The sequence below is a fragment of the Aspergillus costaricaensis genome, assembly GCF_003184835.1.
Source record: "Aspergillus costaricaensis CBS 115574 unplaced genomic scaffold BO79scaffold_14, whole genome shotgun sequence".
Lineage (NCBI taxonomy): Eukaryota > Fungi > Ascomycota > Eurotiomycetes > Eurotiales > Aspergillaceae > Aspergillus > Aspergillus costaricensis.
The window spans coordinates 369,763-394,323 of NW_020291814.1; the positions used below are offsets into that span (position 1 = coordinate 369,763).

At 51.3% G+C, this 24,561-nt stretch overlaps 8 protein-coding genes and 1 non-coding gene across 9 annotated transcripts; 7 read left to right on the forward strand and 2 right to left on the reverse strand.

Moving 5' to 3' along the window:
- Window positions 1–2,069: 2,069 nt before the first annotated feature.
- On the forward strand, window positions 2,070–3,535 carry BO79DRAFT_194095 (intradiol ring-cleavage dioxygenase). The gene is made up of 5 exons (XM_025681022.1): window positions 2,070–2,368; window positions 2,421–2,573; window positions 2,622–2,764; window positions 2,825–2,990; window positions 3,040–3,535. The coding sequence occupies exons 1-5, from the start codon at window positions 2,131–2,133 to the stop codon at window positions 3,468–3,470; spliced, it is 1,131 nt and encodes a 376-aa protein (XP_025540044.1). The 5' UTR covers window positions 2,070–2,130; the 3' UTR covers window positions 3,471–3,535.
- A 444-nt stretch (window positions 3,536–3,979) lies between these two features.
- Window positions 3,980–4,812, forward strand: BO79DRAFT_254604 (uncharacterized protein; the record flags this gene model as incomplete). Its single annotated transcript, XM_025686085.1, has 2 exons — window positions 3,980–3,990; window positions 4,053–4,812. The coding sequence occupies 2 exons, from the start codon at window positions 3,980–3,982 to the stop codon at window positions 4,810–4,812; spliced, it is 771 nt and encodes a 256-aa protein (XP_025540045.1).
- A 925-nt stretch (window positions 4,813–5,737) lies between these two features.
- On the forward strand, window positions 5,738–5,879 carry BO79DRAFT_t126. Its single transcript has one exon. It is a non-coding gene; the product is annotated as a tRNA-Ser (tRNA).
- A 149-nt stretch (window positions 5,880–6,028) lies between these two features.
- Window positions 6,029–11,206, reverse strand: BO79DRAFT_237407 (putative efflux pump antibiotic resistance protein; the record flags this gene model as incomplete). Its single annotated transcript, XM_025684693.1, has 6 exons — window positions 6,029–7,068; window positions 7,115–7,504; window positions 9,094–9,354; window positions 9,505–9,539; window positions 9,577–9,960; window positions 10,102–11,206. The coding sequence occupies 6 exons, from the start codon at window positions 11,204–11,206 to the stop codon at window positions 6,061–6,063; spliced, it is 3,183 nt and encodes a 1,060-aa protein (XP_025540046.1). The 3' UTR covers window positions 6,029–6,060.
- Window positions 11,207–13,889: 2,683 nt separating this feature from the next.
- On the forward strand, window positions 13,890–15,952 carry BO79DRAFT_228022 (flavin-containing monooxygenase; the record flags this gene model as incomplete). The annotated part of the gene is made up of 7 exons (XM_025683930.1): window positions 13,890–14,148; window positions 14,206–14,399; window positions 14,459–14,623; window positions 14,674–14,839; window positions 14,889–14,957; window positions 15,004–15,696; window positions 15,753–15,952. The coding sequence occupies 7 exons, from the start codon at window positions 13,890–13,892 to the stop codon at window positions 15,950–15,952; spliced, it is 1,746 nt and encodes a 581-aa protein (XP_025540047.1).
- A 995-nt stretch (window positions 15,953–16,947) lies between these two features.
- Window positions 16,948–19,560, forward strand: BO79DRAFT_237410 (Zn(II)2Cys6 transcription factor; the record flags this gene model as incomplete). The annotated part of the gene is made up of 5 exons (XM_025684694.1): window positions 16,948–17,271; window positions 17,510–18,559; window positions 18,606–18,697; window positions 18,744–19,039; window positions 19,086–19,560. 5 exons carry the CDS (start codon window positions 16,948–16,950, stop codon window positions 19,460–19,462), a joined length of 2,139 nt encoding a protein of 712 aa, XP_025540048.1. The 3' UTR covers window positions 19,463–19,560.
- A 306-nt stretch (window positions 19,561–19,866) lies between these two features.
- BO79DRAFT_208885 (ubiquitin-like protein HUB1) lies at window positions 19,867–20,702 on the forward strand. Its single transcript, XM_025682479.1, has one exon. It carries the CDS (start codon window positions 19,898–19,900, stop codon window positions 20,513–20,515), a length of 618 nt encoding a protein of 205 aa, XP_025540049.1. The 5' UTR covers window positions 19,867–19,897; the 3' UTR covers window positions 20,516–20,702.
- Window positions 20,703–21,224: 522 nt separating this feature from the next.
- On the reverse strand, window positions 21,225–22,319 carry BO79DRAFT_13010 (uncharacterized protein). The gene has a single exon (XM_025677970.1). The coding sequence runs from the start codon at window positions 22,166–22,168 to the stop codon at window positions 21,257–21,259; it is 912 nt and encodes a 303-aa protein (XP_025540050.1). The 5' UTR covers window positions 22,169–22,319; the 3' UTR covers window positions 21,225–21,256.
- Window positions 22,320–23,632: 1,313 nt separating this feature from the next.
- On the forward strand, window positions 23,633–24,449 carry BO79DRAFT_254611 (uncharacterized protein; the record flags this gene model as incomplete). Its single annotated transcript, XM_025686086.1, has 3 exons — window positions 23,633–24,042; window positions 24,106–24,324; window positions 24,383–24,449. 3 exons carry the CDS (start codon window positions 23,633–23,635, stop codon window positions 24,447–24,449), a joined length of 696 nt encoding a protein of 231 aa, XP_025540051.1.
- Window positions 24,450–24,561: the final 112 nt, after the last annotated feature.

Here is a 24,561-nt window from a genome sequence, read left to right on the forward strand (position 1 = left end):
ATATGGATTGAATGTCGATCTTGTATAGTAGTAGACTAGAGTAGGCAGACACAATTCACTAGGGCCATCCATACATCGAGGAAAATCAATAGCTACCCAACCACCTACACAGTACAAGTAGTGGATTCGATGCATCGTCATCATATCCCTGTGAGTTATCTAGATCGAGGGCGGTTCCCGATGGGTCCCGAAGTGAAGTCGTAATCATCCCACTAGGAGCATAAAAATGCTTATGCTCAATGTAGGAGTATATTTTGGCGTGGTGTGGAGTTGGTTTGTCGTAAATGCGGGTAGTAACTAAGGTAAAAATGGCTGCTTTGCTATATCTACAACTACAACTAATGTTACAGAAGGGTCTACTTAGTCACAAGTACAATAATAACAATCTACAGTAAAAGTAGTAGAATGCATCCGCCGTGCCGAATTAGATCAGGCGTGGTTCCGCTCTGCCAAGCCACGCCGCGGCGGAGGGCCTACGTATACCTACGTACACCCGCCGCCGATCTTCTCTCACTTTCTCTCCGCCCGTTGCAATGCTTCGCAACGCGTTTCTTCGGCTCCACGAATCACCTCTCGTTGTTTACTCAGTGTGTGTGCTTGCCAAGCCGCCGGCTGTTTGTGCGTGATGAGCCTATTCCTAATGATGTGGATATGCGTGACGCCCCCCACGGCCTTGCAGGGCAACCCGCTTACGTGACAGGGTGTTTGTCCCTGATTTTGGGGGTCTTCTTCTTTTTTTTACGTCCCTGTCTAAAATTTCCCTTCGATTAGAGGGTCCTGGGTCCTAAATGGATAGCTTACCTTGTCGCCTGAGCGGGTCAAGAGATTACGTGCTGGCTGTCTCCAGTTTGTGCCCTTAATGGGAGGCTGTGATAAGGGTACGATGCTGGATGACGACGTTCATACTGGCATTGGCTGCGAGGGCTCTGTGCTGGAGGTGTGCTAATCTTGGGTTTTACATGATAGGGCATGGTCTTTGATCCGCGTTGACTATGCTGTTGATCTACGCACGGCCATCTGCTTTGCTTGTGGAAGGAAATTATTCCTCGAACGGTTCAACTTCGGCCCTGTCAGTCCGCGCCACAGTCCTCCGGATACTCTCCATTCAGATCACAGATATTTGGCGTGACCGATGCATGAAATGGCCCGATACTGATTGATTCGGCCAATAATAGCTTTTCGAGGTTCTCGGGCCGTGAAACTGCATGTGTGTCGACAGCTCCTTGTTTGCTCCTGGTCGCCAAGTCCGGCGGCATCCGGATCATTAAGCACCCTGTGGACAGTTTTTGCAGCAAGGAGATTGAATAACAGGACGACAAGCTTCGGATACTTGGGGCATTCAATTGCCGGTGGTGCCAAGCCTCCTCAAACTGGATGATTAAGCGGCACATCCACTTGGTGGAGACGACGATCAACCTGGATCGTGGCTCGGTAGCGAGGGTGTTGGAGTTAGATCCTGTTCGAGCATACTTTGCCGTTGACTGATGACTGGCCGAGGTATTCGCTGTTCTATCTTCAGAATTTTGTAATGACTGGGCTGGAGGTATATGCTGGGAATAAGAAGGCTGACCTGCTTTTGCTGGTAGGTATGAGATGCCATGATGACTAGATTTCAACTTCCATGGCTACGCTTCTGGTTGGAGACATCTAGCTAGCGAAGCTAGAAGCTTCTCAAGACCCATACAGGTCCCAATTATCGAGATGGGTTACCCTGGACTGCCCTGAGCTAAACTGAAAACGCTGCGGACCTGAAAAGACGCCCATTCATGCATAAGCCTGTCACAACTTAGCCATAATTTAGCAACCCCTTCTCCACAAGTGGATGTCGGGCCGCGTCGTCATGGGGGATCGTGCCCTACCTACCAAAAGGTCTGGCCCCAGCACGATGAAGCAATTCGAAGCCATCCAAGCCCTTGGCGACAGCTGAACAATTGCCGGCGTTTCATTTGGCGGTCTGCTCCCTTGGTTGCGTCAGCTGGATAGCATCGTCTTGACGGGCATGATGTTCTGGAAAAAAGATATAAAGCGACCTGCCCCGGGGATAGATCTCATTAGCATCCAACAACATCCTCATCACCGCTCATTTTCTACCTCCAATCTCTTCCCTCATTTCAGTTGATATCCATCAAGATGGTCCAGCTTAACACGCTCCTTACCGGCCTGGCTGGCCTTGCCAGCGTCGTCTCTGCTCATCCCGGCCACGATATCCGTGCCGAAGCTGCTGAGCGCGCTGCCTTCATGAAGCGTGCTCCTCGTAGTCTGAGCGACTGCTCTGCGAAGCTCAAGGCCCGCGGCCTTGAGAAGCAGAGCATTGCTCGTCGCGAGAACGCTGTGAATGCCATTCGCCAGAAGAGGGGCCTGCAGACCCGTATGGTCCTTACCTTACCGGTCAAGATTGATCTAGGCTAATTAAGATACAGACGCTCCCCTTCTCAAGGCTCGTGACCTTGACACCATCCTTAACACCACCCACCACTCGTCTCTGAACGTGAACCCCGAGACCGACCCCAACGTCCTCTTTGCCTCCAACGCCACCTGTGTTCTTGGCCCGGATGTCACCCAGGGTCCTTACTGTATGGCCATCTTTTCTCCAAAGGGATTTATGTAGCTAACCAGACCAGATGTGACTGGCGAGCTCATCCGCAACGACATCACCGAGACCCAGGAGGGTGTGCCTCTCTACCTGGACATCCAGCTCATTGACACCAGCACCTGCGAACCCGTCCCTGAAATCTACATTGACATCTGGCACTGCAACGCTACTGTAAGCCACTTACCACTGACCTCATCTCTCTGCGTCGTGCAATACTGATTATATGTATAGGGTGTCTACTCTGGCGTGGCTGCCTCCGGCAACGGTGACTCCAGCGACACCTCCAACCTGGACGCCACTTTCCTCCGCGGTATCCAGCAGACCGACTCTGATGGTGTCGTGCAGTTCAACTCCATCTTCCCCGGCCACTACACCAGCCGTGCTACTCACATTCACGGTACGTCCCATGCGTCTGAGAAAACTATCAATAACTAACTCAACAACAGTTCTCTCCCACTCCCCCAACGAGACTACTGCTCTCCCCAACAACACCATCTCCGGTCTCTACACCTCCCACGCCAACTACGTCGGCCAGCTCTTCTTCGACCAGGACCTGATCACCAAGGTCGAGGCCACCAGCCCCTACAGCACCAACACCCAGGAGCTCACTGAGAACGCTGATGACAGCATCCTCTCTGAGGAGGCCGACACCATTGACCCCTTCGTTGAGTATGTCCTCCTCGGTGACGATGTGAGTGACGGTGTCTTCGGATGGATCTCCCTCGGTATCGACGTCTCTGAGAACAGCGAGATCACTCCTGCTGCGGAGTACACTGCTGATGGTGGTGTCGAGAACGACTCCTCCAGCTCTGGTATGGGCGGTGGCGGTGGCTCTGCCCCTAGCAGCAGCGGCGCCGCCCCCAGTGCTTCTGCTTAAGTTTTGATTTGTGTGAGTTGACGGTGAGGTGTTGTTTGTACTTGGTTTTTGCAGATGTAGGATAGCCAGGAAATATTATTAACTTAGTCGCTCGTTTTACTACCTTGACACTGGAGTAGAAGATGGACTTAGGGGTTTTCGATGGGAGTACCGATATGATTCATTGGATAAGTAAAAGTTGCTGGAAGCAATGTGGATATTCATCTGTTTCATTTATTCTCTACCTGTTCACCTGATTGTTGTGCCTGTTCTTCTGTTTGCTGCCTTAAGCTTCCTCTTTCCCAGACCCCTCGCCCCTATCTTTTCAACAACATTTTCTCTTCTTGACTGAATGTCCCAAAAATCATCCTCTCCCCCGACTGCATCTTCTTCAACTATCACCACGAACTATTCCAAGATCTCAAGGTTAGTATAACTCCTATTCACTTTTAGTCAGAAGTAACCTCGACATTTTGGCCCGATGGAGATCCCCAACCTTCACCGAAACCCGCTTCCATCTATGACCCGCCATGACATTACAGTGAACTATAACTAACCTCAGCCAGCAAGCAACATACTGCTAACATCCATCACACAACGCAGAATCACAATCCAGCCACTATACATCTACCCCTACACCCGCCCGACCCTCCTACGCCGGCTCTACTACAAGACCGACCCCAACCACACACCCTACCTCCACTTCACCAACGTCCCACCAACCCTCATCACCCAATCCCTAGACCAAGACCAATTCCTCCTAACAAAGGCCCGAATCACCTACGACTACCCCTCCCGCACGCTAATCATGAAAGGCCACCCTCACCGACAAGAACTAGCCAAGGGGCTCTTTGACAACGACTTCCTGATGTTCAGATATACTTTGGATAAATTTGCCCTCAGGCCACTCGGTGCTACGACAGTCGCCGAAGGAGACGTCGTGAAGGAGCCGGATTTGAGTTGGCGGCCGCGTGACTTACCCCCTGGACGGGCGAGGACCTGGCCAAGTTTGGTGTTTCATGTGGGCTGGCCGGAGGGATTGGAGTATTTGAGGGGGGAGGCGAAGTTGTGGCTTGAGTGGAGTAAGGGGGATGTGAGGGCGGTGGTGTTGATGGATGTTGGGCGGGATGAGTTGGGGATTGAGAAGTGGGTGATGGGTGATGAGGGTGGGAAGTTGGATCATCGGGTGGAGGTGAAGAGGAAGGAGGGGGTGGTAGAGGTGCTGGGTGGGCCTTTTGTGGTCACTTTTAGGGAGGCGTTTTTGAGGGATCCGGACCCGGGGAAATTGTTGGAGAGGGATTGGGTGTGGAGTGGTGAGGAGATTAAGGAGTGTATGGGCTGTTTGGTGGATGGTCGGGATTGAGGGGTGTTGGGTGAAGTCAACGCTGTGATCAAGAATGCATGCTTGAGATGATGCCCTGCATTCTAACGATACGTCGCTATATGGTGTTGATATACTTGATACTGCGAGTCGATCCATCTTCAGATGTAGTAGTACTATTTGCCTAACGTGCTGGTGACTTAGGATTAGCTACAATACTAGGACTACTAATCCCATGGGATGATATAATAATCCGTTCAGAGTCCGAATACCAGAACCGTCCTTCCACTAATACTCATAACAAGAATACCAATTACTAGATACAACATATCACTCATCATCTACATTACCAGGACCGAGATGCTAGCCATACAATAATTCAATGAACGAGTACCCTCCAGATGACATTTTCTAAGTGCAAAGAGCCCTTATTCAAGGTACCGTATCCTCTATGAACCATCAAGCTAAGTACATACCTTAGATGAAGAGGTATGAAGTACCGGGATCATTTCTCGCAATTTGTCAGAGTTGATTCAGTCAACAGTTATTAATCAATACGATACGAGAATTGATGCCTTTCTGCTGTCATACAAGCCGTTGTGCTGATGAATGTCCGTTAATCATCGAAGATACTAACATAGTATGTTTTGATGTATCCAAGTGAAAATGATACTAAGCTGAACTATAAACTCCAAACAGACATTTCATCTACCATCATCCTCCTTCCCAGAATCCCCCACCAGACATACATAAATTATATTTATCTTTACACTCTCTTCTATTTTACATATTAATTTATATAATCCACTGAAAATGAAAAGAAAACAACAACCACACTATAATCAATACCCAACCAAATCATTTAATTAACTAGTTATTCCTGAATAAATAATGCTGACTAATAATACCCCCAAATCCACCCGATAGTGGCCAAAACCCCCGCTGAAACAAAACTGCAATGAACAACGGCAAGGTGGTCGAGTGGTTTAAGACGTAAGACTTGAATCTGGCCTTTGGGGATGATTACCTGAAATACGGTGATTGTTTCTTATCCAAACAGACGATATCTTATACCTTCGGGTGCGCGTGTTCGAATCACGTCCTTGTCGTTTTGTTTTTTTCCCTTCTTCCCCATCTTCCTTCCCACCTTATCTTTCTTTCTTTCTCTTTTCGTTCTTTTTATGAATGAAAGAAGAGGGTGTGATTATGGATGATTATTGATTGGTTCGATTGAGGTTGTGAATTATTGTATTTCTATCTTTATACATAAGGTAGTAGATATACTAGGTATCATCCAGCCGCATATGTACTCATCTTCCTCAACTTCTCCCCAAACTTCCAGAGAAACACCGGCGCCGGTACTCCCAACGCTATTGCGATAAATGCCAATAGACTATTTCCCCATCCGTAGTCCAGCGCCTGATACATATACGGCGCGAACAACGGAAATCCGAAGCCTGCGAGCGAGCGCATGCACGCCACTGCTGCTAATGCGCTGGCGGCGAACCGTGTATACGAGTCGACGATATACGTCTGCAGACATTGGAAGGAGATGATATTACCCATTCCGTACAGACACGCACCGATATTCGGGACGATCCAGTGGCAGTGTGTCTGGGCCGTCCAGCCGTAGATGAACAAGCCGGCGGGAATGAGAAACGCGCCCACGAAGAGCAGCGGGACGCGGAACTCGGGCTTCCCGACGCCGTTGTTCTTACCCTTGAGACGGCGGTAGATGCGATCGTTTAGCGGGGCGCAGATCTGTGAGCCGAGCCAGAAGCCTAGACCTAAGGAGATGTAGTTTAGGCCGCCGATGCCGGTGGATTCGTTGTAGTATTCTGGGCTGGTCCAGAGGGAGGGGAAGGTCGAGAGGACTAGGTACATGGTGCCGTAGATGTAGGCCATGTAGGCCGCTAGGGCTTGGACGATGGGTTGGGTGGAGAGGAGGCGGAAGGGACGGATGAGGGCGGCGCGCATGACCTGTCCGAAGGTTTTGTTCTGGCGCTCGAATTCGGTTTGGTAGTTTGTGTCGGCGGTTTCTTTGCGGAGTTTCTTGGCGCGCTTTTTGAGGATTATGGGGGCGTAGGTTTCTTGCAGGAAGAAGAGGCCGGCTACTTGTATTACGCCGTCCGCGATGGACGTCGCGTAGAATACCCAGCGCCAGGTCGTATTCTCGGCGATGAAGCCGCCTGCGATGGGGCCGACGGCTGGCCCGAGGAGGGGGGCGAGACTGTAGATGGCTACGCTTTTGCCGCGCTGTTCGGGCTTGAAGCAGTCTGAGAGGACACCACCTCCGATCTAGTTTGTTAGATGGGTGTGTTGAACTGTGTGAGGGGTTGCTTACAGCTAGTGGAGCGCTACCGCCTAATCCGGCGAAAAATCGACAGACGATCATTTGTACTTTGGTCTGTGATACTCCGCAGCCGATGTTGAAGACGAGATACAGGAGGTTGGCTAACTGTAGGACTTTCACTCGACCGTAGATCTCGGAAAGTGGTCCGAGGAAGAGCGGTCCGACAGCGTAAGCCAGAATGAAGACGGACAGAGTAAGCTGAGAGATGACCTCGTCCGTGATGTTGAACTCTGCAGATATCGCACTTAGGGCTGGTGCCACCATGGAGGAGGACACGGGCGAGATGAAGGTGAAGCAGGATACCGTCACCACAGCCGCCCACTTTTTCTTCATTGGCCAGTTCTTAGGGTTCTCTGGATCATCGGGACCATCCCAGGTGACCTATCCTGTTAGCACTAGAAACACAGCAAATAAATCAGACATACCAGTTTAGGGTCCGCTCTAGATTTGTCTGACCGTGCAGTCCGTGACTTCTCCAGGCCTGATGCCTGGGCTCCAGCTTCCAGATCGCGGTCACGCTCGTTCACCACACCCCCGCGTACTTCGAGGACAGGCTCGTCTTTCTCCCCCCGGTCGTCGGACGATGAGTCCAAATCCAGTTCATTTTCGCTATGGTAGACAGAATGATCATCGAGATGTCTTCCGGAATGTACTCTTTCCACCTGTGTTGTACTGTGTCTGGACCTCGATCTTGTCCGCGTCCTCAACGTCCCCAGTCGGTAAGGCCGTCCCGACAAAGACCCATCATCTGAGCTAGACAGCGACGTAGACCTCGACCTGGTGGACCCGGCTTCCGAAAACGAATGTTCTTTGGACATAACCACAGAATTTGACCAAAGGTAGAGAAGGGAACTATATCTACAGCTCCCAGCCAAGCCAAAACCTAAATAAAAACACTGTAAAAACAGAACTGAAACCTGGGCCTGGGGCAGCCCGGTTAATTATATCATCCTGACTGATCCATGGCTGTAGAAACGGTGATTAAATCCCCGTTAACGCCGATTGTGGGGCGAATTTCTAGAATTTGCACTGGAGGAAGCCATCATTGGCCAGCAGGTGAAGCTTGATGTCGGTCCACCAGTCATCCCGGCTCCACGCTTATCAACGATTTGTGCACGGGAGCGGCATGGCCCGAGTCGTTATGATCGAAACGGGCAATTCGACCTGTGAGCATTGCATTCGGGTCATTTTTATTGGCACGAGGCCATGACTGCGTGTCCGTTGACGGGAAGCGAGAAAACTTGCAGAGGAGGTTGTTCCGTTGCAAACGTTGCATTGTCTGGAATGTGACGGGAAAACGTGACTGGCTGGAGGCTCGGCTGTCGGCTGTCCGGCACGTCACGTGGATCACGTGAGGCGGCCCCCGCCGCCTTTCTTTGATACTTTGGCCAGGTTTGGATAACTTTGCCTGCAGGATGCGATTGACGGGATGCAGTCCCTGCTGAGCTGCCTGATCAGCACGCGGACGTCCGATACACCGTCGTGTTACACTGTTGGCGCCTGCATGTCACTATCTTTGTTGCTGCCGATCACTTACTATTCTCCGACCAGACAGTTGACTCATACAGTTCTGGATTTTTATCCGGCTATGCTCTGCTTTCGCGGCCATGCATTGAGGACAACCTTGATGTATGTATGAATGACGATGTATGCTATTTACCAATCATAATTCGTTGTGCTGTCAATTTGACCTATCGACGCTACTATCTGTTACACGGCCGTCAGGCACCCGTTCGGATCTCCGATGGCCTGGACCAAGCAGAGCACATCACCATGCGCCTACGGTCCCTGCTAGTCCAGTGCCTCCTCTTTGATCGCAGCGATGCCCTTGTGCCCGATGAGACTCTAGGTAGCACCGATTGTGGGTCTCTGCCAGAGAGGATGACCTTGCACATTCGGTTACCGCTGCATCATATCGCGGTCTGGACGGTTCTTAAACACCGCTCGAGATACTGCTCCACCCGCTTCACGTCGTCCAATGCAGCTACCGTGCCCACATATCCATCTGGTCGAACAACAGCCAGAGCTCCCTGGGCAGCATCTACACCGTAGATCTTGTACACGTCGTCCATCTCGTAGCCACTGTAAAAGCTCATTTCCGAGTGTCTCTTGAGCTCGGCTGGTAAATCACGCCAAGTAAACTCCCGAGATAGACGGGGATGGATCACAACCTGCTCAATCACGGATGCAGGGAACCGGGGCAGCACTGCAGACCCTATCGTCCGTAATGTCTGGGCAGAGACTCCTTTCGGATACAACAGATCATATGACGTGAGACAAAGAATACGGAATCGACCAGTTGACAAGAAATCTGCTCCTGTCAGCTACCGTCGGCTTTTGAGGTTTCAGTGCTTTCCGTGCTTTTCTACACCTGGACTTACCATCATGCAAGTTCCGCCGGTTCCCATCGGCATGTCTACGGTATTTGACGTTCAGCAGTCTCCGACCCGGACGAAGGATGCCAGAAAGATAGTCAGTTCCCTCAATTGGATTCTTCTTGGCACCCTGCACCTTCTGCACGATCGGACTCTCAGGGTATTCAATTCCACAGCCACTGGTGAACCCGTTGCCAGTACTGAACACGTCCAAGAACTGCTCGTGCGTCAGGCCGCCTGCGCCGTCCTCTGCTGCGCCGATCTTTCCAGAGAACATGGATGAAAAGGCACGGTCGAACTCTATAAGCTCCTGGGCGATTGTGTGACGCTCAAAGTGGTACGTATCCAAAACAGCATCCGGCTTTCCTGGCGATGTCGAGGCGGGAGTCAGGCCGTTGATTGCATACGCCAGTTTCCACGCTAGGTTGTAAGAATCCATCATGGAGACGTTCATCCCTTGGCCTGCCTGTTAATTCAAATGAGTTAGTATACCGACGTTTAACACGATCGTTTAGCGGATGCATACCTTGGGACTATGAGTATGGCAAGCTGTCACAAATGAGAGTTAGCATGCAGCACTCGATTCAGACAGAATATACGAACCGTCTCCTACAATGAAAACCCGATTGGCTCCCTTCGAATCTTTCACTGTGAATTGATTCGACACTCGCTGGCCAATCTGATAAGCCGCCCACCAGTCCACGGCGCCGTCCGCTTTCGGTCGGATATAGTACGGCTTGAAGGCTTCGGCCGCAGCATTGAAAATTCCGTCAAGAGTGACCCGGCTCCTGCGAGCTCGAGCGTCCTTTGGTGTGGACTCATTTACTGGCTTCTGGTCCTCATCTGGGGTGGCTTCGTCTGGCACTTGAACATACAACCGGGTCAAGTAGTCACCGGTCGCAATCCGCTCGCGTGGAATCACCATCACTGACGTGGCCGGAGCATGGATCGCACAGCGTCTCCTGATATCAGGAAAATCGGTATCGACAACAAGATCGACAACACCCCAGATGTGATCCAGCGACTCACCCACCAACTTCAGACCCATACAACGACGGACCACGGAATGGGCGCCATCCGCACCAACCAAATACTTCGATCGAACGGTCCGTCGCTGGCCAGCCGTCTCGATCTCCGCCACCACAGGAAATTCTGAATCGCCATCCTCATCGATTTTGACATCTAAGAGTTTAGTATCCCGCTGCACTCCCCTTTTAGAGTACCGCAGGAGATCCGTTTCCAGGATCCTCTCAATGCGACCCTGGTGGATTGTGACTTCGTGCTGGAATCGCGCCGGCACGGCAACATCAGGCACTATTGCCGTCCGTTCAATGATCTCATCCTTGTTCGGCGAAGGGTTCCAGAATGCAACTTCCTCCATGTGGCATCCATCGGTGAGTATCTCGTCCGCTAGCCCCAGGGTTTTTAAAACTTCGAGTGTCCTGGGTTGGAGGCCGTCGGCTTGGCCAGATTTAAGCGTTCCCGGTTTAGCATCGATGCACAATAGTGATGTATCGTTCAGTCCATATCTGGCTAAAAGGAGATTGAGCATCAGCCCGGCAGGACCAGCGCCGACAACGACGACTTCGTATCTCTCTGGGACTCCATCGCGAGGATCGTTTGGGCTGAGGCGAGGTAGGGGCGGCGCGAAGGAGGGAAGAACACGAAGTTCACGGGAGGATGCTGCAAACTCGGTGAAGACAGGCATTTTTGGCCGAGTCTGGGGTTCTTAAGATCCGGGATTGAAGTTAAAACCACTGGTATAGTGTAAAGAACGCACTCGACTTGCGAGGGCTTGTAGCTGGTGGGCAGTGAATGGCAGGGTCACTTAAGTGGTTGGAAATTCAATTGTTGGGCATGTTTAGAAAGGTACAAGTGTCCCGTCAACCACCGTCGGATCTTGGCCAGCTATATGACTGCTGGGGTAGTCCCCACGAAGCCATCTAGGACAGGATATAGTCCCGTCTGGTTTGTTTGGATCTCCCACGCTGGTTGGCCGTGTGTCGTGGCCTCAGGCAGAAACTGCCATTATGGGAGGCTGACTGAGCAGAGGTGGAGAGCCAGTTGCTGACGGCTGATTATTAGAATCTCACCAATCGCCTTGATCGGCATCACCCTTGCCGGTTCGCGTAACAGACGAGGGCCCCAATGTTTCCATAACCCGCCGATCCTACGCTTCTGACTGGTTGCAACCAACCATATGAATCGTGGACTTACGACTAGCCACTCCATCCTAGCGTTGACAGGTTGCGGCTTTTGAAATTGTGGGGTTGCTACGATGAGGTACGCACACAGCACCGTCGATGATGGCGGAGTTCCTTGGAAACCTCAGTTCAAAGTCCGACAGTGGTTGAGCGGTATGCAATCTGGGAATCTGTCTGCTTTCACCAATTAGTTAACTGCCTCGAGCTAATTGCCCCTACGACATAGGCCCGTGCAGAAGATGAAATGCGAGAGGTACACCATAGAAACCTGGAATGTCTTCCGAGGGAAAGGGAACTTCTGCCTACCACGGAACCGCCATCTTTATGACCTCACGGACGCCACACCCCAGATTATTTGACCTTCTAGACTCAAACTATCAGAAGTGTCGGGCCTCATGAGCCAGGTAATTGTTTAACTCCTTGGGAGACAGGTATGTGCATTTAGTTGAACTGTACGATGTCGCAGCTCCTGTGAGGTCCTAAGTTGACCGAAAGTTCTGGCAGACTCCACCTTCTGCAATGGTCAGGACTCGACTTGTTACCAGCCGTGCGTCACCGCTGTAAGATAAACAGAACCAGACTATCTGTCCATGGGTTATACTTTGTAGGACAATAGGGATTCACACCACAAAGAAAAACACAAAGTGGCTATGTATGGGACTGCGTTAACTCGAAAGAGACAATGCCGGCCATCTTGGAGGCACAAGAACTCATGCGGGGGCTGCGGGTCCACCAAGACCAGAAATGAGCGGACAAATGGTCCGGATAGTGACACGCAGACCAGAGGATCACTTCCGCCTCCGCTTCTTGTTCCCGCGTGAGGGGGATTTCCGGCCATGAGTTACGGCTGTTCTATTACCGGGGCATTGAAACTTGGGGCCTAGTATATCCGGTACCAGAGCAGTCGTACAGACTAGTCTAATCCACTCTCGTGAACTCAATATTGGGTAGAACCGCTAGTAGGGCGGCCCACATTCGCTTGGGAAAATGGCCGTCTTCGGCAGCCAATCCCCCATCTTGGGATACGTGCGCCATCCGGTGAAGCCCCTTCGTCATAGCAGCTCTTCCTCCGGTGGCGCTGGGCGGTTTGCTGTCAATTGTTAAATCAAGTGGGGGCAGCAGTTGCATCGTTGCTTTTCCCATCGTTCGCCTGGCGAGGAGGTTCACTGATAGGCTGGATATACGGATTAAAGTCGGTTACCAACGCTACTGCCGGCGCTACTCAATTTCGGGCAGGTCCCGGACTTATCGGGTCTGCGATATATCACACAAATGCACGCCATTGGCTAACCGCTAATAGCCGTCATTTTGTAAGCTCACAACTACAGGTGCAGCTTCACGCTGTCCAGACAGACCGCAAGGCGCCTGTTCGGTCAAGCAAAAGTTCTTCGAACTTGGGCAATGTTGTTGGCTTCTCGTGTGTCAACAGGGCCCTAGAGAGCTCTTGAATTTGGGCATACCCTTAAAGGTCCAATCTGAGACATCTATCCGCACGCCTATTTCGTATTCGACCCTCTACTCCGCCAGTACCCATGCTAGTGCCGGCGCCTCACAAGGCAGCCCAAATCAAAAACGGTAAAGACAACTCTAGCTCGTAGACTTCGTTATCGTGTCTCTTCTCTCTTAGCTATATGACCACCCGCAGTCCCCACTGGATCAATTTTCTCCCCTTCCGATCACCAGCACCCGTGGATCCTCGTTGACTTCGCCTGGAATTCAGGGCTGCTTCGAGCCCATCTGATCGCCAGTATAGACTCCACTTGACTGCCATCGCTGGGGGATTTCCGGGCTGGGGTTCATACCACTCTGCCACAGAGAAGGCCCCTCACTATTATCACGTCGGTACGATCACTTCCAGCTGAAAGCAACACTTCGGAAAGACAAGCAAAGGTGGAAGGTTACACGGCTTCCTCCCCGGGCATTGATCGCCAACCCCACCTTAGACAACTCTCAAATGCAGATGGCTAAGGTGGGACGGAAGAATGCCGCGGTCGTTCCTCGCGTCCAGCCGATATTCGCATGAACGCTGACATATTCTGTAGCACGAGTGAGCTTATGCACAGAGAGGGGTGGTCCCGGATATACCAGCAACTGCGCAACACATATAAGGGTGACCGTTTTATGCGTTCTAAGGCAGCATTCTTCAACACTGAGCCATACTCTGTCTTTAGCTCTGCACCAAGAATCATGAATCGTCTGGCGCAATTTTTAGGCGTTTCTACTGCCAACACTTCTGAGAAGACCCCTGACCCGTGGATTGTGCAGGAACGCTCCGTTGATGAAGCTAGACCCCTGAGAGTAGTTGTTATCGGTTCGGGGATCTCAGGTATCGTTGCATCTATTCGCTTCAGACAACGCATCCCCAACCTGGATCTATGCGTGTACGAGAAGAATGCAGATGTCGGAGGCACGTGGCTGGAAAACAGATACCCCGGCTGCGCATGTGGTACGTAGTGTATCTTTTCCCCCTGCTTATGCCTTTTCTAACTCTGCCGGTCTGTAGACATCCCGGCCCACACCTATCAGGCCACATTTGAGCCTAACAAACAGTGGTCCACTTTCTATGCTGCAGCCCCAGAGATATACCAGTATTGGAAGAGAGTAGCTGATAAATATGGCTGCGAGAAGTGCATAAAGTTCAAACAGCAAGTCGTGGAGGCTGTGTGGAACGAAAAAGACAGCAAATGGCAACTGAAGGTCAGATACATCGGATGTCACCATGGGACGCAGCAGCTGACAAGCCTCTGGGCGTAAAGGTCAAGGACCTAGATGGTGATTCAGTCTACTCAGACCAGTGTGACGTGTTGATCTCGGCCACCGGGTTCCTCAATGAATGGAAATGGCCGAACATCCCAGGTCTCCATGATTTCAAAGGAAAGCTGATGCACAGTGCTAGATGGGATGAGAGTTATGACTACAGTGTATGTTGAACATCTCCAAAAGGGTCGTTGATCTGGGCTAATTTCCGTAGGGCAAGAGAGTCGCTGTGATTGGGAACGGCTCCAGCGGTATACAGATTGTGCCTGGAATGCTACCGAAAGTGACGTACATGGACCACTATGTCAGAAGCCGAACCTGGATCGCACCTAGCTTTGCTAGGGAAGAAGTTGAGAGACGAGGTTCGAAATTAGACAACTGTGAGTGTGATGAAGTTGGCCATGAATGTCTAGCTGATCGAATGTCCAGTCTCGTTCACTCCTGAAGAGCTTGAGACCTTCAACAAGGACCACAGTGCCTATCAGAATTTCCGTAAAGGTTGGCGTCCCTTTCACTTTTCTTCTGCTTGCGCTGACATGATCAGAAATCGAGGTTCAACTACAGTCTGTCCACGGCGCAACCTTGCTAGGCACGCCAGAACAGCTAGGGGCCAAAGATGTCTTCGCCCAGAACATGAAACAGCGATTGGCAAGGAAGCCCGAGTTGTTTGAGGATCTCGTTCCGTCCTTCCCGCCCGTTTGCCGCCGACTTACACCTGGGCCTGGGTACTTGGAGGCCTTGACCGATGACAAGGTTCAGATCATCACTAGCGAAATTGTCCGGGTTGATGCAGATGGCATCATCACTGCCGATGGGGTGCATCATCCCACCGACATTTTGGTGTGCGCCACCGGGTTTGACACCAGCTTCACACCCAGATTCCCCATCACGGGGCGTAACGGTCTGTCGCTGGCGGAGCGGTGGAAGAGTACCCCCGAGTCCTACCTCTCCATCGCCGTCGACGAATTTCCCAACTACTTTATCTGTTTCGGGCCCAATTCGGCGCTGGGGGAGGGCAACCTGTTACTTTTGCTGGAGAAAGTGGTTGACTATTTCACCGCCTGTGCGCAGAAGATGCAGCGGGATAACATCCGATCCATGTCAGTTAGAAAGGATGCGGTGGAACGGTTTACGCGGCACTGCGATCAGTATTTCTCTCGCACGGTGTACAGCGAGAAATGCCGAAGCTGGTATAAAGGGGGAGCTGAAGATGGACGGGTGATAGGGGTGTGGCCAGGTATGGAACATTTATCTTGCTGTTAGGCCTTGATGATCACGTATTGACCTAGCCAGGATCGTCTCTCCACTCACTGAAAACACTTTCGAATCCCCGGTGGGAGGACTTCACCTATGAGTATGTCGATGACAACGCGAATGGCTGGATCGGGGATGGATGGACGGAAAATGAGAAGAATAACGCGATCGAGGTGAACTATCTGGATGATGATCAGGTGGACTTTCCCTTGACTGTGGTTGAGCAATTGAAGAATTGAGCAGATAGCCGTGTATGTAGTCTGGAGACTCGGCCATTTCTTCTGTTGCCGGTTTGTCTTCTTGCGATTCCGAATGGGATTGAGGTTGTTCCCGAGCGGTGAACCGGATGTGTAGGTCACCTGGTGTAGCGTACGCGTGATACTGGATAGTAGTAGTAGTAGTAGTAGTAGTAGTAGTAGTAGTAGTAGTAGTAGTTGGTAGAAGTGCTGTGGTGTGTAATCTATCTGCGGTGGATGGCAGTCTCCCTTGTCGGGCCCACCGAAAACCCGCGTCACTCAATGGTAAGATTACCGGGTAAGATGCTAGACGGCGGCTCATTGTCAGTGAACCCGAGCGTATGGGCAAATACCACGGAAGAAGGAGTAACGAGTAAGTACGGAACGAGCCGGTCACTTTTCAGGATTACTTTTGTCCACGAAAAGGAGAACCCCAGAAAACCGGCTGGGGAAGACAGACATCCTTGGCCACTTAACTTACTCCTCTTCTACTGTCTTCTCTCCACTAACCCCCCGACCTGTCAACTGTCACTCTCTTCTTGACCAAATTAAAGTCTCAGTGCTTGAGGGGAATGGTGTCATACCCTTTCCCACCGGTCTGTCTCGTATCTTCAATTTTTTACCCCCCTCATCATCTTTACGTCTGCCTCCTCTGTAATCTAATCTCCTCCATCTATTTATCAAAAGATCGATGCCGGCTAGATCTCAGCCGGAGATCTGACAATCTATCTTTGCCCTTTACCCTGCAGATCGGGAGACGGGTGCTCACAGTGTGTGCCAGGGACTCCCCCGACGGCGAACCGATAGCGTTTGCTGCTGTGCTGAGTGCTGACCTTCCGCTCCGATCGCCATCTCCTCCAACTCTTCCACACGCCCACACAAACCCACCCCCCTTCAATTAGTCTAAAGCAACCATCTACCCCGGACTTTCCCATCTCCCCCCGTTAATCTCACCCCTCCCCTCCCTTCTCCCCGATGCATGTCCTTCGCCCCTAACCATGAAGCCCGCGAGCAAGCATTTCTGCTGCACCATCTGTCAGCGGGGTTTCACCCGCATTGACCATCTCAAACGACATCATCTCCGCCGTACGTTCCAACATTTATCGCCCTCCTTCCTGCATCTCGGCCCGCTTCGGGCTCGTGTGTGGCTCATCCTTCAATGTTCGTCCTGCGCTAACTTCAACCTTGTCCGTCAGATTCCGGTGTCCGCCCTTATTCATGCGTTTTCTGCAACGAGTCCTTTGCGCGTTGGTTCGTGTTCTGCTCTCCCTCTTCCTCCCGCCCCCCTGGCCCGTCGTCGGTTTCCCGACCGGCGCATGTATGTTTGCCATGGTCGCTCCACCCAACCACGATGCTGATGCCTTCGCTCAACCTTCAGTGATAACCTTCGTGATCACTACACGGACTGTGCCAAGCGCGGCGATCAAAAGATCCCGGAGACCGGTCAAAGAGGCCGAAGGCGACATGCCTGTCAGTCGGCAAGTTCCCCCTGACCTCCCGCCGATCGCATACCCAGCCTGTTTATTGTGCGCCACATGGTCGCTAATTGTCGGCATCTAGTGCACATCGATGAAACTGCGCTGCGATGGTCTGAGCCCATGCAGCTCGTGTCAGAAGCGGAACTTGCGGTGTAACAATGAGCGCAAGCAAACAGCCGACAACCTGGAGCTGGTCTCCGGCTCGGCTTCGGTGAAGCGTGAGGACTACGGAGCTTCCTCGGATCGCGGCTCAATCAAGTTTCTCCTGAACGGTGGTACAGACAGTTTCACCGAGGAGTTCCTCCTTCCTCCCCGCAGCGATCGCGCTCGCGGCCTTGAGTACCATAATCAGAAGGGTCGGCAAGATGCTGGGCAGAGAATGCTCAACTTCCGGACAGGTGATCCGTCAGACTATGCACCCGCGTTCGTCGAGTCGGACCCGGCCTCCCTCTCGTTCTTCCAGGATACTTTTCTCGATTTTTTCAATGGTCCGTTTGGAAATGTGAACAAAATAGTCGGCGATTCCTATGCTGGTGGGGCCAACTTCCCTGCGATGGTTCCCCCGATACCAGATCCCGGCCTCGCGTTCGCCCCGCAACCTACGTATGAGCCGGAAGAACCGTACGCAGCCGGATTGTATCAGGCGATCCTAGCACGGGCGTGGTCGGTTCCTCTAGATACCCAAGCGCAGGAGCGTTTGTCAACATATCTAAGCTTTCTGTTGACGCCCGCTCGCATCGACAAGTTTGTCCGAATGTACCTGGAGTACTGGCAGCCCAGCTGTGCGATGGTTCACCTTGCATCACTGAATGTGAACACCGTCGCGTTGCCCCTCCTTGCAGCGCTCGTGTTCATGGGTGCTACGTATACGACTAATGAGCAGGAGAAGCATGCTGCGAAGCAGGTGATGGATTTTGTTGAACTCTACATTTTCTCCAGCGAGACCTTCTCTCCAGAGAACGAGGTGGCTTTGGCATTCAGTGGACGTCGAATGTTTGATGGTGGGAATAATGATTGGATTCAGTTTCAGAACCTGCAGGCCGGCTTCATCATGGTTATTGCGCAGTACTGGTCGGGTAGCCCGACGGCGCGCAATCGAGCGATGGAAAACCGGTTCAGCGAGGTCATCAAGGTACTTACTATGGACTTGAGACAGGTGACGTTACTGATATGAGTAGGTCGCTCGTCGAATGGGCCTTCCCAAATGCCGCCATAACCAACACCAGGCTGTCTCGGAGTTTCAATGGATTCAGACAGAGTCTCGCATACGGTAGGTGCCGGTTCCGTCTTCTAATTTACCCCGCTGACGGTAGAAGTACCATGAGCATCATTCTGCTTCTCGACTGTGCATTTTCCTTCTTCCAGAACTACCCTTGCCGTCTGTCACATCTTGAAGTCGAGTGCGATTTTCCTTGCGCCGAGTCCCTTTTCGCTCTCGAACACCCGTACTCCGATCGCAACTTCCAGGCCTCGAGGGGAGTCACGATTTTGGAAGCGTTCCACAATCTATTCGAGGAAGATCCCAAGGACACGATGCCTTCCACTCCGGACTCATCCGCGTCTGGCAGTATGGCTAGTCTGACAGTACTCGACATGTTCATACTGATCCACGGTAAGTCACCCACCGATAGCACATGTCATTGAGCTAATTGGTCTAGTTCTGTACACATTCATCAATTCGCACATGTCACTACTGGGCCCTATCCTCCGGAAGACTCAGAATTCTCACCCGAAGCATCTCTTCAGCTTCGATCCCCCAGAGAAGAGCCAGTCTCGGGCGATCCCAGACGACCTCATGCTAGCCCATATCCGAGTCGCACTCGCCCGATGGCGCGAGCACTGGATGACGCTCAGCAACACTCTTTCGAGCGGGGAGTGGGCGTCGATGGGCTTCTTCAAGAACGGGTACAACTTCTGGTTGGTCTCGCAACTGCTCATCACGAAGAAGAAGAGCGTGGACGTGGTGATGCAGATGGAGGTCAACTGTGAGGACAAATTGCAGAAGCTGAAGGTTCTGCTTGATGAGAATGACTAAGGTCATCGTCTCTAATCTATCTTCCACTGTCGATGTCGATGTCGCCTCATGAAATAGGGAACTACATATATATGGGCGCGGGCGTCTGGAGCCATGGGTCTGCGAATAAGACATAACCCCATGGCGATTGTATTCTGTCTGTGTATTACTACATATGACTTGTATTATATTAATGTATGAAAAGATCTGAGTTGTATGTGAGACGAACCTAACATGAAGCATACTACTTAGTAGCCCATGCACAGATCCGCATAGCTGATTCATCAGCACACATAAATTAGCATCCACCCCAAAACAGTAACTCCCCAAAACAGAAAGCGGTCACCATCTGCCCATCTCTGCACCCACCCGACGTCAACAACCATCCTCACCAAGCTTCAAAAAGCTTCCTTCCCTCTCCATCCCTCATCCTCACGGACACCCGTCCCACCCACCATGCCCGACTCGCCCCCGCGGCGACGCCGCTCCCGCTCGCGCTCACCCCGGCGCCAACCCCCCAAAGGCCCGGGCGGATTCCGCTGGAAGGAGAAACGCGCACCTCCCCGCGACGACAACTTCAACAACGAAACCGACCGTCCACTTGACCGCGGCTACCGCGCGCGCTCACCTCCTCGCCGAGAAAGCTACAGAGACAATAGCGATAGATACGGAGACAGAGACAGAGACAGAGACAGATACCGCCGAGACTACAGCCCGGATAGAGCCAGAGATAGGGACCGCGACCGTGATCGCGACTCAACCAAGCCCAAGAAAACCGACAGCGAAAAGAAAGAAAAGAAAGAGAAGAAGAAGAAACTCAAGCCCGCTAGCACGGAGGAAATGATCCTTGTGACGGTTAACGATCGTTTGGGTAGTAAGGCCACGGTGCCGTGTTTGCCGTCGGATACGGTGGGCGATTTGAAGGTCTTGGTGGCGGCGCAGATTGGAAGGGCTCCTAGGGAGATTATGTTGAAGAGGCAGGGGGAACGCCCCTTTAAGGATTTTATTACCCTTGGGGATTATAGTATTACTAATGGGGTGCAGTTGGATTTGGAGATTGGGACGGGGGATTAAATATCTTCTTCGTGTTGAGGGATTGTGTGGGGAAGTGTGGTTATCAGCTGGTATTAGGTTCTCTGTGGTCATGGATGTTTCGTTCTCTGGTGATGTGGGGATCGGATTGGAGAGGAGTTGGGTGGAGTTGGGGGTTTCTTCATACTATACTTACTACTGTGACTATGTAAAGTTGTGGAAATGGTATCATGCATCATATCATATATTTTTAGTAGGGAGTATACTAACAGTCTTCATATGTCAGGCTGTTTCATTGGTTCGTCACACTACGTGTATTGGAACGTTGCCTTAAGGTATGTATTGTATGTAATGTACCGCCAGGTCACTGTGACTTCGGGACGTACCCTCGTTACCAGGGTCAGTCACACGACACTGACCACGTTCTCCAAGACTTTTTGTGGCACGGACAGCGCCACGGCTTGAATGTTATGTTGTCGTCTTGCCTTCAAAGTATTAATCAGTACATTACCATTGAATCTTCATATCTAGTGCGTCGTCTCAATTACCGTGATCGACCCATATCGCTACCTTGGTACGGACTATGGAGTACTTCGACAAGGTTATTCCCGCTGTGGATCGACTAAAGTAGTTGCTCCGCGCTGCCGTTAGCCCTAAATCGACATCATGCATTAACGGCTAATAAGTAAACTACTACACTAAATTTTGCTTTCCAAATAGCTGAACCGCGAGCAGAAAACAAATCAATACACTCATAACCAGCAGAAACAACCAAGCCCTACCCTAAACTAGAAGAGACCCAACCACCAACCCAACAACCCCCCACCCCATCTTCCTCCAGCCCCGGCCCCAGACCTTCACAGCACCCGAAGTCTCCTTACCAGTCCCAGCAGCAGATCCAGACCCATCCCCACTCGACGAACTCCCTGACGAGTCCGAAGTTCCACTCCCACTTCCATCTCCACTATCACTCGAAGAACTCGAATCATCACCCGAATTAACAACCTCAAACACCGCCGAATACTTCACCCTCCCGACATCCTTAACATCCACAATCGCAAACCGATAATCATCCCCACTCTTCACACTCCCCGGCAACACGCACGCCACGTCCCCTGAGTTCGCAATATCCGTCGTGATAGTCGTCACATTCTTCAACCCACTTCCATTTGCAGTTCCGTTGCCATTGCTCAACTCCCCCTCCATAAGATATATACTCACCTCGGAGACATTCCTCTCCACTTCCCAGGTAATAATAGTAGTCTGGCCTGTTTTTACTACCTCCCCTTCGGTGGGGTAATATGTTGTCGAGGCGTTGGTGGAGGATGAGATGGTAAAGGGGGATGAGGTGTATGTCTCAGAGGAGGAGGAGGGTTCTAGGACGACGATGTAGTCTGAGCCTGTCCCTACGCGCGATGGCGGCGACCAGGAGATTGAGCCCGAGTTGGAGATGTTGGTGGCGATGGTGTAGAGGTTTGTTGTTTCGTTGGTGGTTTTGGAGAGGTGGATGGATAACTTTGAGGTGCTGGGTTCGGTGGTGTTCCAGGATATGACGGTTGCGGTGTTGAGGGAGATTATGGCGCCCGAGGTGGGTTCGGTTATGCTGTAGGCTGGGGTGGTGGTGGTGGCGGCGGTTGTGGTGAGGGTGGATGATAGGGTGATGGCTGTTAGGAGGAGTGATTTGAGGGTATGCATTATGTTGGTGGTGGTAGTGTTCAGTACTTAATTTTGGCGTATTGTGGATTGAATAGAGTTCACTGGTGAGAAACGAAAGTCGGTAGAACATAAACCTCAGACCACTAAACGAGCAAAACAAGAAGAAATAATTGTTTTTGGGCTGTCAAGGGATAATGTTTGGTTTATCAGCTCATTCCATTCCTTGCGTTGGGGTTACCGGTAGTACTGTCATGCCGGCAATAGTATTATCCAGGGTGGCTGTCCGGCATGCACGAAGCGGCCCTATTTATATCCCAGGCAACCATCATCAACTATGGGTCTCGTTAATTTACCCGATTGGTTGTATGCAGGAGCCAGGGAAAATATCTATCCCTAGCGCGGTAACGGCCCTGTGCAGGAGGCTGTATGCAGGTGCTGTAAGTAGTGGTTCCTGGTATATGATTATCCACTCGAGGGGCTAGGACTTGGTAAGCGAATTGTGGAGATAGGGCAGGTTCGGGGAATTTCTTATAGTGATCGCTTAGGCTGTCAGGTAAATTGCTTATTCTGGTTTGTTAGTTAGTGCTTCCTTAATTGTTTCTGGTGATGCGGAAACGCGTACTAGTGTTAGTGTTACCGGTGAAAATGTGCCATAGCGGAGAGATTATTTCAAGGTTTAAGCTGTGGTCTTGAAAGATACTATCTAAGCAATTATTCCTATTGGATTCGTCCTATCACTTTGCTTCGTTCCAATAATCTACATAAGACTCTAGCAGTAAATCCAATGGGAGCATATGTTCATTGAAATACCTTCTATATCACACTTGATGTCTGTCATTTTTGGGTTCGCATACCTCTCCTTATGATCTGGTTCACATCGCTACTAGGCCACTTTCCAAATTTCCAGTAATATCACCCACCGTCTCTAATGGTAGGAGGTCTGTATTCCGTCTTCAAGCTAACATTTGCTCAGTTTGTCGTTGCCTTGCGACCTCGACTTACTGAATGGCATTGTTTCGTCAATCATGCGCTGCCATGATTGCTTCGAGCTGGCCCATCTTTACACTTATTGCCCATGCCTTTTCCAGTACTGTCGCCACCGCATCTGTGACCTACGGAAGTGTCAGTCAGTCTTCAGCAGCTACTTCTCGCTGTAATGTCCGTGACCCAAATGTCGATCTATATACGTGCAAGGGAACAAAACGTGTGTAAATATCTCTGGGGCATTCCAATGTGTCTACCCCACTACTGGTAGACATCAACGCGTTGGGGTCGGTTGTCAATTTTTGACCTCTAACAGACCCTCTTCTTTTCTGGTGGGTTTCTTATCTCCCTGGTGCAGATGACACCTGTACATCCATCTTCTCCAACGCCATTCAGGTTATCCCTCATTCAATTTTCAAGTGGCTGCTTTCAACGAGCCCGACCTTCGCCACCGTTCCAGCTACATACAATAACACTGTGTGGGAAATGACTCAAAATTATACTCTCTGTCGACAAGCTATGGCATATTACAATATCTCTGCAGACGATTCCTTGACATCCGATATGCTTACTCATGACACTTTCATGGAGGAATACGATCGCGTCTGTTTGCTTGATCTCTCGAAGCCGTTGCCGACTCAAGCCTTCAACACCAGTATCTCACTGGTGACCTCGATGACCGAGACTGAATCCTACTCCAGTCAAATGATAGCCACTGCAACAGCGCGATTAACGGCTTCCATGGGTTCAGCGTCTGCTACTAACAGCGCGAGCACGACGACTACTAGCAGCGTTACTCAATCTTCCGAAGCGACTTCTACGGCATCTTCGTCCGTGAACACCTCCCCAGATGGCACTTGCGGCGAGTCTACCGGGTATTCGTGCACCAACTCTCAATTTGGGAACTGCTGCAGCAAATTTGGCTACTGGTGAGTTGAACCAGACTTCGCTTAGAGTGATGACTAATTGGGTTTGCCCCCGACCACGATCAGTGGATCAACGAGCAACTACTGCGAAACCAACTGTGACCCTGGATACGGCGAGTGCAAGGCTTCCTCCATAGCCAGCAGTCTGACTCCGACCTCAGCATCTACGGCGACCCCGACATCCACAGCCAATATCTCGCCTAATGGTCTGTGTGGGGCCAATAATGGAGGCTATACCTGCCTGAACTCACAATTTGGCAATTGCTGCAGCCTTTATGGTTACTGGTACGTGACTTGCCGTTCGATGCATGAGTTGAACAATGCACTAATGAGGTCGTTCCAGTGGATCGACCAGCGACTATTGTGCCTCACAATCCTGCGATAGCTCCTATGGAGAATGCTTTGCTTGAATCTGAGACTTCCGAACGCTTGTTGACCTCCCGATCCACCAATCACAGGTGACAGGCCCCGGATACTCGGATGTTATACTTTGTGCTAAGACCCTGGATAACCAGGGATGCG